At 48.9% G+C, this 15918-nt stretch overlaps 1 protein-coding gene across 3 annotated transcripts in view; it reads right to left on the reverse strand.

The window, feature by feature from the left end:
• Nucleotides 1-1830: 1830 nt before the first annotated feature.
• Nucleotides 1831-15918, reverse strand: part of LOC119407095 (galactosylceramide sulfotransferase) — a 96212-nt gene continuing 82124 nt past the window's right edge. For all 3 annotated transcript variants that reach the window (XM_037673931.2, XM_037673932.2, XM_037673930.2), the window contains exons 2-5: nt 12129-12232; nt 10798-11145; nt 7527-7862; nt 1831-6599 (exon numbers count right to left, since the gene is read on the reverse strand). In XM_037673931.2, the coding sequence (XP_037529859.1) occupies nt 6125-6599; nt 7527-7862; nt 10798-11145; nt 12129-12214 (1245 nt within the window). In that variant the 5' untranslated portion in view covers nt 12215-12232 and the 3' untranslated portion in view covers nt 1831-6124. The remainder of the gene's footprint in view (nt 6600-7526; nt 7863-10797; nt 11146-12128; nt 12233-15918) is intronic.

Raw genomic sequence — 15918 nt, forward strand, 5'->3', positions numbered from 1 at the left:
ACGCGTGTTCGAATCTCGTCTCGCCAAGAATTTCGCTCCCTCTTTCTTTCTCGCTCTCTCTGCGCTCGTTCGCTTCCTCGTTCTTTCCAGCTCCTTCTTTCTCTCTCTCTCGCCCGGAGTTAGTGTATCCCACGCCAGACAAATCGGCGCCCGTGTTCTGGGAGCGAGGCAGAAGAGGACGAAGACGGCTCCTGCCGTTTCATGATGATAGTTTTCCTTCTACGACACTCTCAAACCTAAGGCGTAACAGATCTCCTGTAGAAGTGTGCTAATATTACACATATATGATGTCAGAGCACAACTTTAGCAAACATAACGGCCAACTGACTGTCAGGGTAATTAATGAAAGGTAATTGAATAACTTAGCAGAGGCTTTGTCTGGGCAAGTTGGTGCGACATTGCAAAATATAACAGCACGAAGGACGGGACTGAAGACACAAAAACCACAGGACGAGTGCTGACTGCCAGCTGACAGTTGGTAGTCAGCACTCGTCCTGTGGTTTTTGTGTCTTCAGTCCCGTCCTTCGTGCTGTTATATTTTGTAATTGAATGAGTTCATTGAGAGAGCAGGTTGCTTTCTTGTGGGCATGTGCCATCACGATGGCACATACCCGCTAGAGTGTTCTCATTGAAGTGGACGACGGTGAATAAGCCGGCCCTAGTGGATTGTCTGTGTACACTGAAGGTACGCAAGTCGACGACCGAAACTTAACCTGAAGTCTACCCAAGTGTACCGCATTACAAATACTTATGGGTTAGATCAGACGTTTTCACTGCATAACGCGGCAGTCGTTCGCGAAGGCTTGCGCTGTTGAACCACGTGGTACACAGCGGTCCACTATTAAAGGGAACATCGGAGCGTGTGGCGGCAGCTCGGCGCCACCGCCGGCCAGGGGCTGCAACGAGTTTCGCGCAGGCGCACTGCGCGCTGTGAGTCGTGCTCTTTCTTCGCCCGCTGACGTCTGTATATCTGCGCTTCGAATCGTCGCGAAGCGAACCGTTCACGCGACGAAGGATCACCGGGCACGGGGCTCACTGCGCGTGTGCGAAACTCGTCGCAGCCGCTGGCCGGCGGTGGCGCCGAACTTCTGCCACACGTGTACTGCACGCGTTTTCGTAACCGCGCGCGGGGCTTGGCACACCGGCCAAAATGCTGTCCGCATATCTCGGATGCGCTCAATGCAAATAACACTTGTGGAGGCGAAACCATCATATTTTTCGAAGGAATCGCCCGTGAACAACGCAACCCGCGAAAACCACGACACGAATGTGAGGCACGCTGCTGAATAGTTTTGACCACCTCGAATTCTTTAACGTGCTCCTATAATCACAGGGATGTCCTTGCCGTTCACCCCCGTCGGAATCAAACTCGTCCTCGAGGTTAGCAGCGCGACGCAACAACACAATCTGATCCCACCTTTCAAGGTGTGCATGCATGACGCAGCGCGGGCTCCGTTGGCGACTGTACAGAAAAAAATCTATAGCTTTTTCTTCTTTCACTAGGAACATTATCGATGCTGTTCTCGCCATTCGCCTGAAGCTTGAGAAAAGCAAAAACCAAACGCGAACAGTGGAACAGCGTACAAAGCGAGCGCACGTTATGTAGGCGCGCCACGGCGTGCGTCTAAGAGCCCGTGCCGTGACGTCGTCTAGGCCTCCCGCCAGGTGGCGCCACCCCAACTTCTTGGGGTGGCGCCACCTGGCGGGAGGCCTGGCGGGAGTTGAACAAGGTGTGTAATATGAGAGCGTTGATGAACGAGGCAAACATTTCACTTCTCGAAGTGCAGCGTCCAGCTTGCACGCCGTTTATCAACAAACGCGACACCTCTGGAAAAAAAAAAAAAGACTTTTATTGTTTCAACTTTTTCATTTTGTTTGAGATCGCTCGGACAAAGGCACTCTAAGCTCGTAAGCTTGCAGAAAGCTTGCAGAAGGCGACGTGGAGCGATGCGAAGAAAAAATAACAAAATAAAAGACGCATCATCATCAACGCTGAGAACATGCAGACACACCTATCATCAAGAGAAGTTAAAACCAAACATACAGGTGAATTCGTGGAACATGGAATATACATGCGTAATGTGTCTACGCGCACAGAGTAAGAAAAGCCGATCGCGGTGACACTAAAACGTATAAATGCACACTTCCTACGAAGACAAAAAAATAAAAATCAATGCACAGTACTAAAACATCAAAGGTCCCTTCAGCAACTACGCAGCGTACCTTTAACCTGGGAAGTCTATAGAGCCAGATAACAGAAGTATGATATGCTCCGCGCATGCGCCCAGGACTTGAGCCAGTCCGAATTGGCAGGTAATGACTACACGGACAGGAATGATTTACTTTCGTTGCATTTAAACCTCCGCTTCATCGTAAATCGCCTTCTTGAACGAAAACAGCGTAATGTGGCTTTAATAAGAACGCAGGAACTGTTCACGAAGAGCGCGACAGGGCTGATGCATTTTACGCGCGTATAGTGGAGTGGTGTACTCAAAAGTGCGGTATCCGTGCATTTGTGCTTGAGTTTGATTGTTCCGATGCGCAGTAAAGCTCGCTTTGATCACTACAGCTTGATCTGACTAGGTTTCCTACGGTAAACTAAGGCACCAGACTCTTTGGTCACAGCTCGTGCTCGACAGCGCAAGTTCCTTAAGATAAATCCGTGTCGCAGCCACCGTACATAGTATTCACAGATATCGCCCAGCACAATAAAACCCCGGTCTATTGTGCAGGAAAGATGAAAAACTAATGCCCATGGCTTTGTACCACATATCGCGTAGTATAATAAACTGTGGAACGATCACGTGGTTATCGGCTAATGTAACCATGCACAGACCGGATTGAGCCGTGATAACTACGTGAACGGAGTAGAGCGAAATAAACGATGCAGTGTAGCTAATGATGCAAGCTAGCCACCAAAAAGGTGTGATGGGTACTCCCGTGGGAGTATCGCACTCCATTAAGGAAAAGCCTTACACCCCTTTGTTTACTCCGCCCGATTCGGAGCACAGATAACTCCCCTGAAACGGAGTTCTCGTACTCCCCTCCCCACCCCGACATAAAAGGGAGCCTAACGCGGATGGGTTACTCTCGCAACAAGAACAACAACAACAAAAGAAACTGCAAGCACTGGCTTTGTTCTCTGCCGGTAAATACGGAATAAATCGTAACGTGTAATTTCGTAACAAGCGCCATCAAATCATGCACGACTTTTTATTAAAATGTAACGATGTGCTCCTCCCACTTTCTTGACTGGAATTCCGTGTGATAATAACGACAATTATTGCAACGTTCACGAAATTACGCTTTAAGTGGAGTGAAAAATTTTAGTGGGGTGTAAGTGCCGCCGCCTAACACCTAGGTGCGTCAGTAGGGTCCGCAGTGACAACTATATAACTTGAACGATAAGGTAAAGACGCCCATGGTACGTTCTGTACCTCTCATTGCCTACGCGAAAAGCTTATCGTTTTTATTGCACCTCCGCTAAAATGGACACCGTAGCGGAGAAACTATGGGCGTTCACGGGATATGGTAAGACCTTCAGACTGTGTATACGGACTAACCTCACTTTGTCGAATACGTACTTGGCAGTTGCGAGTCACTAACACTCATCGCGCACACACCCAAAAATGAAAAAAAAAAGTAGAATTTAAAGCATATCAGAAATAACACAATCGCTTGTACTATTACACACCGCTCACAGCGCAGGCGGCAGTGCAACCGACTCAACGCCGTACTCCTGTGAGTATCGACCAACGTGTCAGCGATGTCTCTCAGGTAAACAGGCCAAACGAGCTGACAGACGTGACGTCATTGTAGTGATCCGATGCTTATACACGACAAAGTGCTTGGCTGTCTACAAAAAAAAAAAAAAAATAAAGAAGGCAGTAGGCGTTAGTCGTCATTTCCTCGCGTCCTTCTAAGGTGCGCTCACACTGTTAACCTGTCCAATGGCTCCAAGCTCGCAGACCTGGAATCATATCTCGCACGTGACGTTTCGTATATGACGCGTTTGTTCCTCGCATTTATATTGAGACGGTTGTCATTCGCTGCTATACGCCTTTCATCTAGGAAGCCTTAGTGGGACACGTGGCAACGGTCGAGTTTCCAATGTAAGCGCGCTACAGTTTTAGGATTTGAATAACATGCCATGGTCACGACCTTCAGATTTGAGGGAGCCTAAGTGTTCGGCGAGCGCACTGGTGAAATTGCACTGCCTGCAGCGCCCTATCGACCACGAAATAAGCACTACAACAGGCACTCCGCGCCACTGTCCATACTTATTAGCATATTTCACTGCAAGGTTAAATCGACTTCTCGAATTTCTAAAGCTGGCCTTACGATCAAATCACCAGTTAAATAGTAGGGTTGAAGATTGGGCTAGTTGGTTCAACATGATTAAGGCTGCAACGCAAATAACACAAGAAAGAGTGGGCAAGAACACAGTGCTGTGTTATTGTACAGTCTTAATGACCAGTTAAAGATTTAAAAGGAAACCGATTATTCGGTAACGGTAACTGTATGCCGTATTACCTCAATAAAAAGAGATGAGCAGAGGGTAAGGCCCGCTATAGCTTCTCATTCCATGAACCGAATTACCTATAGATGCTAGCACTTTAGGTAACCTCGTGACCCATCACGTGACGCGTTGAGTTATCTCCCGCACCGTCGCTAGTCTCCTCCTCTACTGCTGTTCAGCAGCGATTGCACATACCTGTCTACGAAGAGAGTCTCGTTACGAAACCACACAACATACCAGGAAGGTTGCATCCACTTTGGGCTTTAAAACACACGGCATACATCACATCATAGAGGAGCAAGCGGTTGTGTCCGGCATGACTACGTAACGGCATGGCACGACATCACGTCACATGACGTCATCCGGAAGGGCCAATCTACAGCCTATGCTTGTATAAAAACTGTCTATCGGTGACGGCGAAGCTTGGTACGATCACCTTTCCCGCTATGTGCGCGCTTTGCCAGGAGATGACGTCACGTGACGTCCATTCCATACGATTTCAGCGCTGCTCTCAAAAATCAATAAGTACACCTACGAAGAAAGCATGACAGGAAGCGTCTGGACATACCTCGAAAAAAAAAAAATAACACAGCTAATAGGCACGCGTGAGCGTATAGGAATCTATAGGACAAACATTCGCAGTAATAAAGAACGATATAGTGATAGTTACGGCTAAAAAATATGAACTAGCGAGTAGAATATGTCGCACATTGTCCGTACGATATTTGACTGTTTCGATAATGCCTATAAGGGCCTGTTATCACATCGATTATCACAAGAAGAGCGTGCGCACTTAGTAACTCTTCGGACCAGAAGCGTTGTAGGTGCGAACCATTCGCTCTATATATATCAGCATCACTATCGTCTTCAAGGCCCCACATGCAAATGTTCCGCAGCCAGCGCGGAACACTGCACGACGATCGAGTCGGTCCAGAGACGATCAGTAAAAGGCATCGACTGTTCTCACTGATGGTGGCGACAAACCAGGCAACGACGAGCTTTGGCTGGAGGCGAGGTTCGCGGAAGCCGTACCGCGTGTCTTGCGGGCGAACGTACGTCGCAGAAGTCTCACCGACTTCGGAAATCTTCCCACAGAACCACTTGCCGCAGCATTTAACAGAAATGTTCACATGTACAGTGTAGACGAATATGCAGACCGAAGCCACAAGCACAAAATAAGAACGTCTTCTAGCACTCCAGTCCACCACAAGGCACACACACCTTTCGTTCGCAGGTATCCATGAGTCAATGGAACACCAATCTTGCATTGCGTTCAACGTCTACTGTACCGACTCTGCTAGCTGCGAACACACGGAGAACGCACACTGACACATAAAACACTTGCTCATGAATAGAGAATAATTCGTCCTCCACTGGCGTGTTCCAACGAGGCACCACACAAGTAACGCGGTTCTGCGGTCGACTATCTTGCAGCTGGAGCGGAGTCGAAAACTGGAACACCACTGGCTGCCACGGCACGCCATCTCAGGAACCATAAGACCGTCAAAGTCCAACGTGTCCGAATGGTTCGGCGCTTCCACTTAGAAGTTCTTGAGCCGCGGGTTAGCCCCGCAGGCACTTTATAAATAGACGTCTTCACGGAAGTCACCTTCCATTGGGCGCCTTCGGCTGAGACGGCGGGGCGCGAGACGCGACGTCCTTAGCGACGCGCTTGAACGACGGCGCCGACGACGACTGAGGCCGCTTGTGGCTCGCGAGGTATTGCCGGATCCTCGCCTCCTGGATCTTCTTTACCTCCTCGTGAAACTCGAGTTCGGTCAGGGTGAGGCTGCGACAGAGCTTGCTCTTGTCCTTGGACTTGAAGGCGACGACGTCCTTGCGCTTGTAGTACGGGGAGAGCTTCTCGGTCGACCCTTCGGCCATCACGCAGCGGTCGTAGTATTCCTTCTGCTTGGCTCGTAGTTCCTTGACCTCGGCGGCCATTCGGTCGACGCCGAAGGCCTTGACCTTCTCGTCGAACACCTTGGCGAAGTACTGGTACAGCTGCCAGTCGGCGGAGTTGAGCCGGAGCAGCTGTTCCTTCGTCTCGTTCGAAAGGTGTTCCTTGAAGGCACTGTACCTGCAAAAACAAGCGGGCCAGGTGACCTTTAAAGAGGTACTGAAACGAAAATTTTTAGCTGTTTTTTTTTTTCATCAAATGAAAGACCAAGTCCTCGAGAGCCTATAGAAAATGTACTGGTAAGCGTGAGTGCACTCTCAAAATTTAATTGCAACATGTTCCTAAAAGCTAGTTTCGGCTCCTACTGCACGCCACGACACGGTATGAGCTTCTCGTCACGTGCTCGCGCAAGATATCGTGATGTTTCCACGGCCGTTCCGCGGCGCGGCTGCGTTGGTGACGCACAAGCGGCCATTTTGGTATCTGACGCCATCACAACTAGTCATACTGGTGCGTAAAGTCACCAGAATTGACAGTGTACCTTAACGTCACGATTGTGCCGATGTAAGTGCGCCATGAGAAAATTGACTAATATCGAATTGAAATATCAGCATTTTGTGAGCTTAGCACTTGCTCAGAGCTGTCTCTGTTTACAGGAGATTTCTTTGACGCAATAAGCTCAGATTCGAAAATTGGTGTCAGTACCCCTTTAACCGACGTGGCAGATCAATTCTACGAAAGTCCGCGAGGTAAAGTGGGGGACGGTTCGCGAAGGAAAAAAAAAATCAAAAGAATTCACCGCAGAAAAAAGTAGGCACGAAAACCACGGACACAAGAGAAGCGTTTGAGCACAAATTCCTATTGTCAGTCGAAGGGTCGCACTATGGCGGAAAAGAAGGCCATCTGTCGATCCGCCCATCTATCTATGTCGTTCCGCCCGAGCAATGTTCTATTTCTCTGGATTATCATAAAGGGTCGACAAAGTGAAATAAGCGTGTGCGCATGTCTCGTTTCACCCTGTCCTGCTTGTTTTTATCAGCAGCGCAACCATTCTGCTCACACATAGTACACAAAACGAAAACTATCCAACCAATCATGGACACATACCTCGCGTTGACCTTCAGCGCCGCCACGTCCGTGATGTTCCAGCAGAGCAGGTGCTTGAGGAGGATTAGGGACTCGTCCAACCTGTCGGCGAGCATGACCAAGTGGAATACCGATGCGATCTTCTTCACGAACTTGGCGACCGCCTGCTCGGAGTCAAAGGGCCCTTTGAAGCCCAGGTCGAAAGACATCTGGTTCAGCCCGATGCGTTTCTCGATCACGCGGTGTCGGGACAGGTAGCCCGTCAAGTTGCGGTCCCGCGCGAACATCGTCAGGTTCCTCTTGAATGTCCTGCCGAGATTGCAGTACGAGTACAGGGACTCGAAGAGGGAGTCTGGCCTGCGGGGTTGAACGATTGGTGGGCTGTAGTGTTACGCAAATATAAGATGACGCCACTGCTGAAAATTTACACCAGCAATGAAACACTTCGTTATTGCAAAAACCCCACGCATTGTAGGAACCGGTTTCATGCGAAGCAGTCAGCGAGTAGCTGCCTATGCTGCATTTTCTGGCTTTGAGCCCAGCGTTACGAGCTGCATAAACATGTTTGTGTAAATGGAATGGTTGCGTCTACATCGTGGGCATACCCATGCACATCGACTACGCTGGCACTTATGGTCACGTAGCAAAAAAAAATCAGGAGCCTTTACTTTCAGGGGTGTAGCCAAGGGGGGGAGGGGTTGGGGGGGGTTGGGGGGGGGTTCAACCCCCCCCCCGAAATTTTTCAGTTTTGCTTGCGTATATAGGCACGCACACTAAAAAAGCACGCACGAGCATACATAAAGTATGGTTAACCCCCCCCCCCCCCCGAAAAAAATTTCTGGCTACGGCCCTGTTTACTTTGTTGGGGAAATTCGGGCATCCGAAGCTTGGCGTGGGCGTGCCGGACGTGCTGCTTTTCTTTCTGTTTGCAACGCACTACTGCGCTAGGGTCTAGCCACCATAACTGCGCCAACACAGCGCCTAGGCTCGACTGACGCGCCGAAACGAGACTTCACTTCTACAAAGCCTCCGAAATCGACGACGTCAGCCGATGACGTGACATAGCGTCCCCGCTTCATCGGAGAAGGTCATGTGGTTTTTTTCCTGCTCGCAGATGAACGCCACAAATCGACCAAGTGTTCCTCTCACAGCTCTGAAGTAATAATGGCTGCGTTGTTGGTTGAACACTGTCACTGTGTGGCACCACCATCCTGCAGCCGCTCACACTTACCCTTTCCGGTTTGTCCGGAGAGTTTGCCTAGAGCGTTTGTCCACAAACTTTACGAAAGCGTTTGCTCCAAGTGTTCGTTCGCAAACTTTACGGAGAGTTTGTCCGTAGAGTTTGCCTTGAGTGGTCGCTCGCAAACTTTACGGGAAATTTGTCCGTAGAGTTTGCCCGGAGTGTTCGTCGCCAATCTTTGCCAGAGTGTTTGTCCGCAGTCTTTACGGAGATTTTGTCCGGACATTTCAAGGACGGTGTGTCCCCACAGTTTAAGGAGAGTCTGTTCAGAGAGTTTGCCCGTAAACTATACGTAGAGTCTGTCCAGAAAGTCTGTCCGCGAACTTTACGGAGAGTTTGCTCGTAGAGTGTGTCCGCAAACTTTGCGGCTGTTGCGGATCACCGATGGCGCAAACGTGAGCGGCCGGAGTGATGGCGCCGCCTGACGGCTCGAAACTCAACCAGACAAATACATAGCTAATTTGGAATGACATAAAGTGGACATAGTTGGTAGGGATTGTCGGTAGATTCAGTAATGAAGTCTTTCTACTTCGCAGTCGGTGTATATTTTCGGCAGCGGTGTAATCGGGAGCATGTAGCCATTTAGAATTTTTTTTCAGCAAGGGCACTTGTCAAACACACACACAAGAACGAGTATATAAAAATTATCGTTAGGCGAAGCGTCACAAGATACCGCTACGGGAGTTAACATGCCTCGAAACCACCCAGGGGTCGAAATTTTCTTGTGGTGTCGCAGTTGTGCACGATCGAGTCTACAAGGAACACGTAGCCGCGAGAATTCTCGAAATGGTTCCGCAATAGCGGAGTTACACGTGTTTGATGATCGAAATGCGGCCCTCGCTCGTTTCGCTCTTTCCTTCGCTACGTTCGTTGGCTCGTCTCTCCTCCTCGCAGAGTGTTCCTCGCAGGAGGATAAGCAGGGAAAGCGTACCCGTAGGCAGACAAACATGTTCTTTTTTTCTGCTGCCGACATGACCAGATTCTCCTGGCGACGTCACCACAACGCTGGGGATACCGAAAGACCCGGAAAGAAGCACGCTTTTTTTTTCTCGCGTCCGTGCCACGTAGCGATGCCTCGCTTAGCACTGTTCATCATCACGGCACTCTGAACTCGATGCGCGCTTATACTTGGAATGTTAAGTGAGAGAGATAGAGAAAACTATTTTAAAAATCAGTCAAACACGTCAGGCATTGATCGTCGCCCCTAGCCGTCGGCCGGAATCCCTTGAGACACGGCAGCAGCAAGGGCTTGACTGATGATGTCCCGCTGGACGTTGGGGTCTGGGCTGCGGAGCAGGGCCTCCCAGGATTCTAGAGTGTGGGAACCATCGTTCTGACTCGGACATGTCCACACCATGTGAACCAAATTCGCTGCCTCATCACAAAATTTGCACTGGGACCGGAAAACTGGGTGCCACTTGCTGTAAAGTACGGGGTTTGTAAAAACCCCTGTCTCCAACTTTCGCCACATAACCTCGTCCTTCTTACCGAGCGATCTGTCCGCACCTGGGTATACTTGCCGATTCAGCCTGTAGTGTGCTACGATTTCATGACATGCGAGCATATCCTCACTTCTTTTTGTAAGTTCGGTAACTTGGGAGGTTCCGGGGATCGACCGGTAAGTGAGACCTCGGGCGACCGAATGAAAACTATCGGAGGTGGTTTAGGGGCCTTTTAAGAAGACCAATATTCAGCAAGCTCATTTGCGTAAACCGGAATGCGCGATAAAGCTTTCTATGATTGAGTATATCGAAAACCGTGCAAATTACGACACATACAAGAGGAGGTTGAAGTACGCACCACAGCGCTGATTTGATACTGCAAGCACACTTATATACTGACCACCTGTCACCGATGTGAGCAATTCGCACATTCTGAATCCTAAAAAGACCAAGCATAAAAATTCCAGGCACTGCCACGTGAACAGCCGCATAAAGAGTTGCTATGGTCCTTCAACTTCCTCTTGTCCGTGTCGTCATTTGTGCTGTTTTCAAGAACGATATTAAAAACTATAGCCAACTGTCAATTCTTGTGCAAGCCCTCTAAAGTTACCTTCGCATGATGGTGACGTAGAGGCTGTCCGGCGGCATGAGGGCGTGCACCTCCTGGTCGTTGTAGCGCGTGTGGTGCGTGAGGATGTTGTACGTCATGTTGTACGGGCTGATGTCGGCCACCAGTCGGCGGCTGAAAAACTCCGGGTGGCCGATGTAGTGCGTGAAGCGAGACTTGGGCAGCACGAAGTTCAGTCCGTGCTCGGTGCCATACCGCAGGAAGATGTTCATCACCGTCGAGCTGGCGCACTTGTGGGTCTTCAGGAAGACGATGTTCTTGCGCGGCACGCACGACTCGGAGGCGTTAGCGGCGAGCAGCGCCTCAGGTGCGTACATCTGCAAACGCGATCTGCAAATATAAAGCGCGCGGTGAGAGGTGTAGGAGAGCTACGGTTCGTGAAAAGACAAATGAATGGTCCCCGCCGCCTACCCGAAATCATGGAGTTTCCTACAATATACTATAGTCGTTTACGACCTAAGAATAACCTCTCTATGTCAGTCGCACTAATTTGCAAGTCTTTTGGAAACGTGTATATTCGAACGTCGTCGAAAATACACGTTCCCCCTGCTTCTTTGTCTCTGTTGCTATAAAAACAGTCAGTTTCACCGCAAGGGCGAAGCAGTGAATGCGATAGCAAAAAATTTTAGTGTTACACAAAGTGAGGCTGGCCGCTAACTTTTTTACCGATCTCGCTTAACTACAAAACGCTGGTTTAAGAGAGTACGGCCGCACCAGGGAGCGATGCTCTCCGCAGAGTCACTTCGCGTAGAGAGCGCAGCGCGTAGAAGGGTATACGAGCCGGCCGCTGTGATGGCTTTCGAGATAGCGCGCTCGCCAGCGATCGCGACCGCGCGCTTAGATTCAAAGTTCAAAGCTGCTGCTGGCGCGACACTCCCCCTCCCCCTCGCGTCTTTTAAGGCTCGTTAAAGACGGGCGGGGCGTTTCCTTTCTGCTTCGACGGCAGGCCTCCCGAGCGGGGTGATGTTATCGCATGTACCCTCCGAGCGACGGAAATGGTCCGACTCGTTTGAACTCTGCTTCGGAGGCATTCGTCGCCCCTGCTCGCGCACTTTTACCCGCAGTAGAACATACAATGCGCGGGGGGGGGGGAGGCATTTTATCAATTTGCACTTCATACCGGAAGGACATGACGGCGACGGTAACGGCGACGGCAACGGCAACTGCAAAAACCCGTCGAGACTGTCCATATAATTGCTATCGCAATAATAAACAAAAGGCGTAGCGCCACTCCTCTGTTAACTTATTAATAGCGTACGTGTGGTTGCAACTAACAACAAATGCTGCGTGATCGTTCGGTGCCAAATACGTACCTGGTGGTGACGAACACGATTCCGAGAAGAGACAAGCACAGGAACACCATGCAGGTGACCAGCGCTCGATGAAAGTAGCGAAGCATCGCGACCGGACCGGAAAACTGCGCAGAACAGTGGATGCAGTGTTGTTAAGAGATGTTTAAGGAAATGAATGAATGAACATACTTCAGGGAACAGCGAAAAAAAGAAAACGATAGGACATACAGAAGGCGGTTCTGACGTTTTTTGCGCTATTCCTTGAAGTAGGTACAACCAACCAGCCCAACTATCTGCACTTTTGGAATGAATGAATGAATGAATGAATGAATGAATGAATGAATGAATGAATGAATGAATGAATGAAATGTTTACTGTATGAAAGAGCACTGTCCTTGCCCTCCAGAGGTAGTTGGTCTTAGTCTAGAAAACCTCTGCTACTTGCTGTAAAAGTAATAAACTGCAGATTTGCATGCAAAGTACGCATGCGCCAAGAGTAGCGTCGGTGGACCTCTAAGGACCTGCAAGGATGAACAAATGCAATCTCTGGCAACATCCGAACCCTCGAAGCTCACTAAAGCCTGCATAAATTTACGCATGCTCAAACCTTTACAGAAACACAGTTTAGGAGACTCTCCGCAGGCTCTAGTGGCACCCAGCAATCTGCAATTGTGTTTAAACCTTCGTTAATTCCAGGCTAAGTGCAAGTTTGGTGGATGAATCCGGAACTTTAGGTTTTTACCACGTGACTTTGAGGGCTCTCATCGGTATATACACGAGGCATATTCGACTATTGCAACTGCGTCATCGGTGATAAGCTTTTCCTTTTTGTCTGTGATTGACGTGCAGTTGAAAAATTGCCCATGTGCCGACGTTTGCGGTATCAACGGTAAACCATATTGTATTAGTACTCGGCAAGAGCACGGCGCGCTGCTTACCAGCAAAATTTGTCAGCCAGCAGCATAGGTCGGCAAAACAATTGAAGCTCACTCAGACTCATTCAAGAAGTATATTTTGCCCTGAGGGGTCACTCGGACTCAGACTCACCAACATTTTTCTTAGCCGGACTCACTCAGACTCAGACTCACAGCTTCATCGGAGTCTGAGTGAGCCTGAATGAGGCGACTCATAAGTCCGTTGGCGTAAAATTTGCTTTTTGACGATGTCAGTGCTCTTTAACGCCATTATCTCACATAATCAGTGCTCTACGATACGCCTTTTGATCTTGTACCTTCATATACGAGCTATATATCATATATCATGTATCGATCCAGTAAGGACATTTTTTACGAAATACACGACTCACACGAGATATTTTTATCAAGAACTTCCCATGAAAGAGTTTGTGGGGGGGGGGGGGTCATGGCACCCCTTCCCCTGACTCACGCCTCTGATCAATAAATATTGAGGTGGCGCATGAATGCTAGTGTGCTGAGATATGTGTGAATAGACCTGAGTATAAACGTAAGCCGTTATAAGACAGATAGTAATGCTGAAGATGAGTAGATAGGATCATAAGTCGGCAACAAAAGGTGGAGCTTACTCGGACTCACTCAAGAAATATATTTTGTACTTATAGGGCTCACTCGGACTCAGGCTCACCAATATTTTGTTCAACTGGACTCACTCGTACTCAAGACTCACTAAAATTTTCTTCAACCGGACCACTCGGACTCCAACTCACCAAAATATTACTCACCCGGACTCACTCAGGCTCAGACTAAAGGCTTCATCTGAGTCTGAGTGAGTCGGCTCATGAGTGAGTTCGCCGACCTATGGCCAGCAGTTGCTCTTTCTAAACCAGGTGTGTCAAACACGCGGCCCGCGGGCCTTTCGCTAGCGGCCCGCACATGACTGTCTTCGCAGCACATCTTATTTTCTTAGTAAGTACGTTCATTAGCTACGCAGACACGAACGGTCTCAAGCACACTTTTCGTGTGGCATCCCACGCGCTCACCATGTGTCGAAACATAACCAACATAACCGCGGAACGAAAACTATATATATATATACGAGTATCGGCGTCCAGAATTCAGTCATTCTGGTGATCGGCATCGATGTTTCTCGAATCCTCACTTCGAATCCCCTCCAGAAATGACCCATATATTAGATATGAGAAATGCCTCCTTTCAAATGGCAACGTCAGATAACATTGTTCAAGCCCCTACTCCACCCCCCTTCCGTACCAAACTTCTCCACTTCCCCGGACCTTGCGGGACTGCATTAGTGACATGCGGCCCGCTGGCTGAGGCGAGTTTGAGACCGCTGTTCTAAACGCATCAAATCAGTAAGCTTCTGTGCGCAAGCACAATTGCATTTCGTACGCCATATACGTTAACTTAAAACGATATACCTTATTGCAGTCGCAAAGACGAGGCTTTAGGCATATCCACGCACTGCTTCTCATCCCGGACTCTGCGCAGTGCCGAAGTGAAGCCGCACTCAAGATACAGCCACCTTCTAGAAGCTTCTCGCAGAAATGTCATTGCGAGTCGTCTCGTGGGTCTCTGAAGTCCGGCTGAATCAATTGGAAAATCGTTAAGCGACCTCCCGCGTTTTTAGCTAGCAATGCGACGCGACGCAAAACATCCGGTCACTTGCCTAAAGCGGCCGTTATTAATAATGCATACGGCTGCATATATCGACTGCAGCGTATACGGATCGTTGAAGGGGGGGGGGGAGAGTTCTGTCTGGAACGCGTCGTCAGATCGAGATTTCAAAGGCGTGCTCAGCCGACGTCTGAATCGTAGAGTTTCATTGATACAATGTGTGATTGTCCCAAGTATCAGCTCGTGTTCCAGGGGGGGGGGGTTGCTTGTGGGACAATGTCACAGGCAGAGCTGCTACAGGGACTAGCTGCATTAGTGGTGTCCAAAGGATGACGTTTATGACGTAGTTCTGGCTTCCGCTATCGCTTCTAAGTTCCACCGCATGTGACAAGCGAAACGATGAATGAACTCAAGATATGTGTAATCTTGTCCAGAGGGCGCTGTCGTCAAGCCGTGGGTATGGACACTCACTATTACGGTGATAAGGGCTAATTACATGGATAGTCTAACCATATGATAAGGGACAAAACGATGTATCACAGCAACTCAGCAGATATGACTAACTGCAATATCATAGAAAAGACCGTAAAAAGAGACGGGTGGCGTCATCGCCTTTTGAATTTCATAGATTTTGACGTGGTGTTACCGAGCTCAACTCGCTTTCTTTTTTATCGTTGAACACAGAACACATTGTATTCTATAAGACCGAAAGCATGCAAGTTTTAAGCACTTTTTACTCAATCACAACGACCCAAATAAAACTGTATAATGTCCAATGCGTCACACTACTGCGCATGCGCTACGAGATTCTGGCGCGAAACTTAAACGGGATACTTTGACCTTTGTTTTCAGTTGTAATAATCAGCATATGACCGCAATATTCACGGAAATGCTGTTCTGCACTGTATGTTATGGATCAATATGTTTCACGGCGACAACTTCATTCGTGTTTTTCTAGCATTGCACTGCGGCTAAAACAAAACAAAATTAGGAAAAAAACGCCACGACGGTCGTAGAAACGCTTCTGAATATGGAAATATACATACACCGCGTGATCATTATTTAAAGACATGTCATTCGTTCTGTAGCAACTCGCAGTATGTCAGACCAGCCGGCGGCTACCCATTGGCTACGGCAATCTATTGCAGAAGCACGAGGTCGTAAGTTCGAGTTGTGTACGCAATCACCGCACAGCGGGACAGATTGCAAAAACGCTAGTGCATCAGCGCGATAACAAATTCCGGGTAGATTAAGGAGCAAGC

Source organism: Rhipicephalus sanguineus, chromosome 10 (genome assembly GCF_013339695.2).
Source record: "Rhipicephalus sanguineus isolate Rsan-2018 chromosome 10, BIME_Rsan_1.4, whole genome shotgun sequence".
In the NCBI taxonomy this organism is placed as follows: Eukaryota; Metazoa; Arthropoda; class Arachnida; order Ixodida; family Ixodidae; genus Rhipicephalus; species Rhipicephalus sanguineus.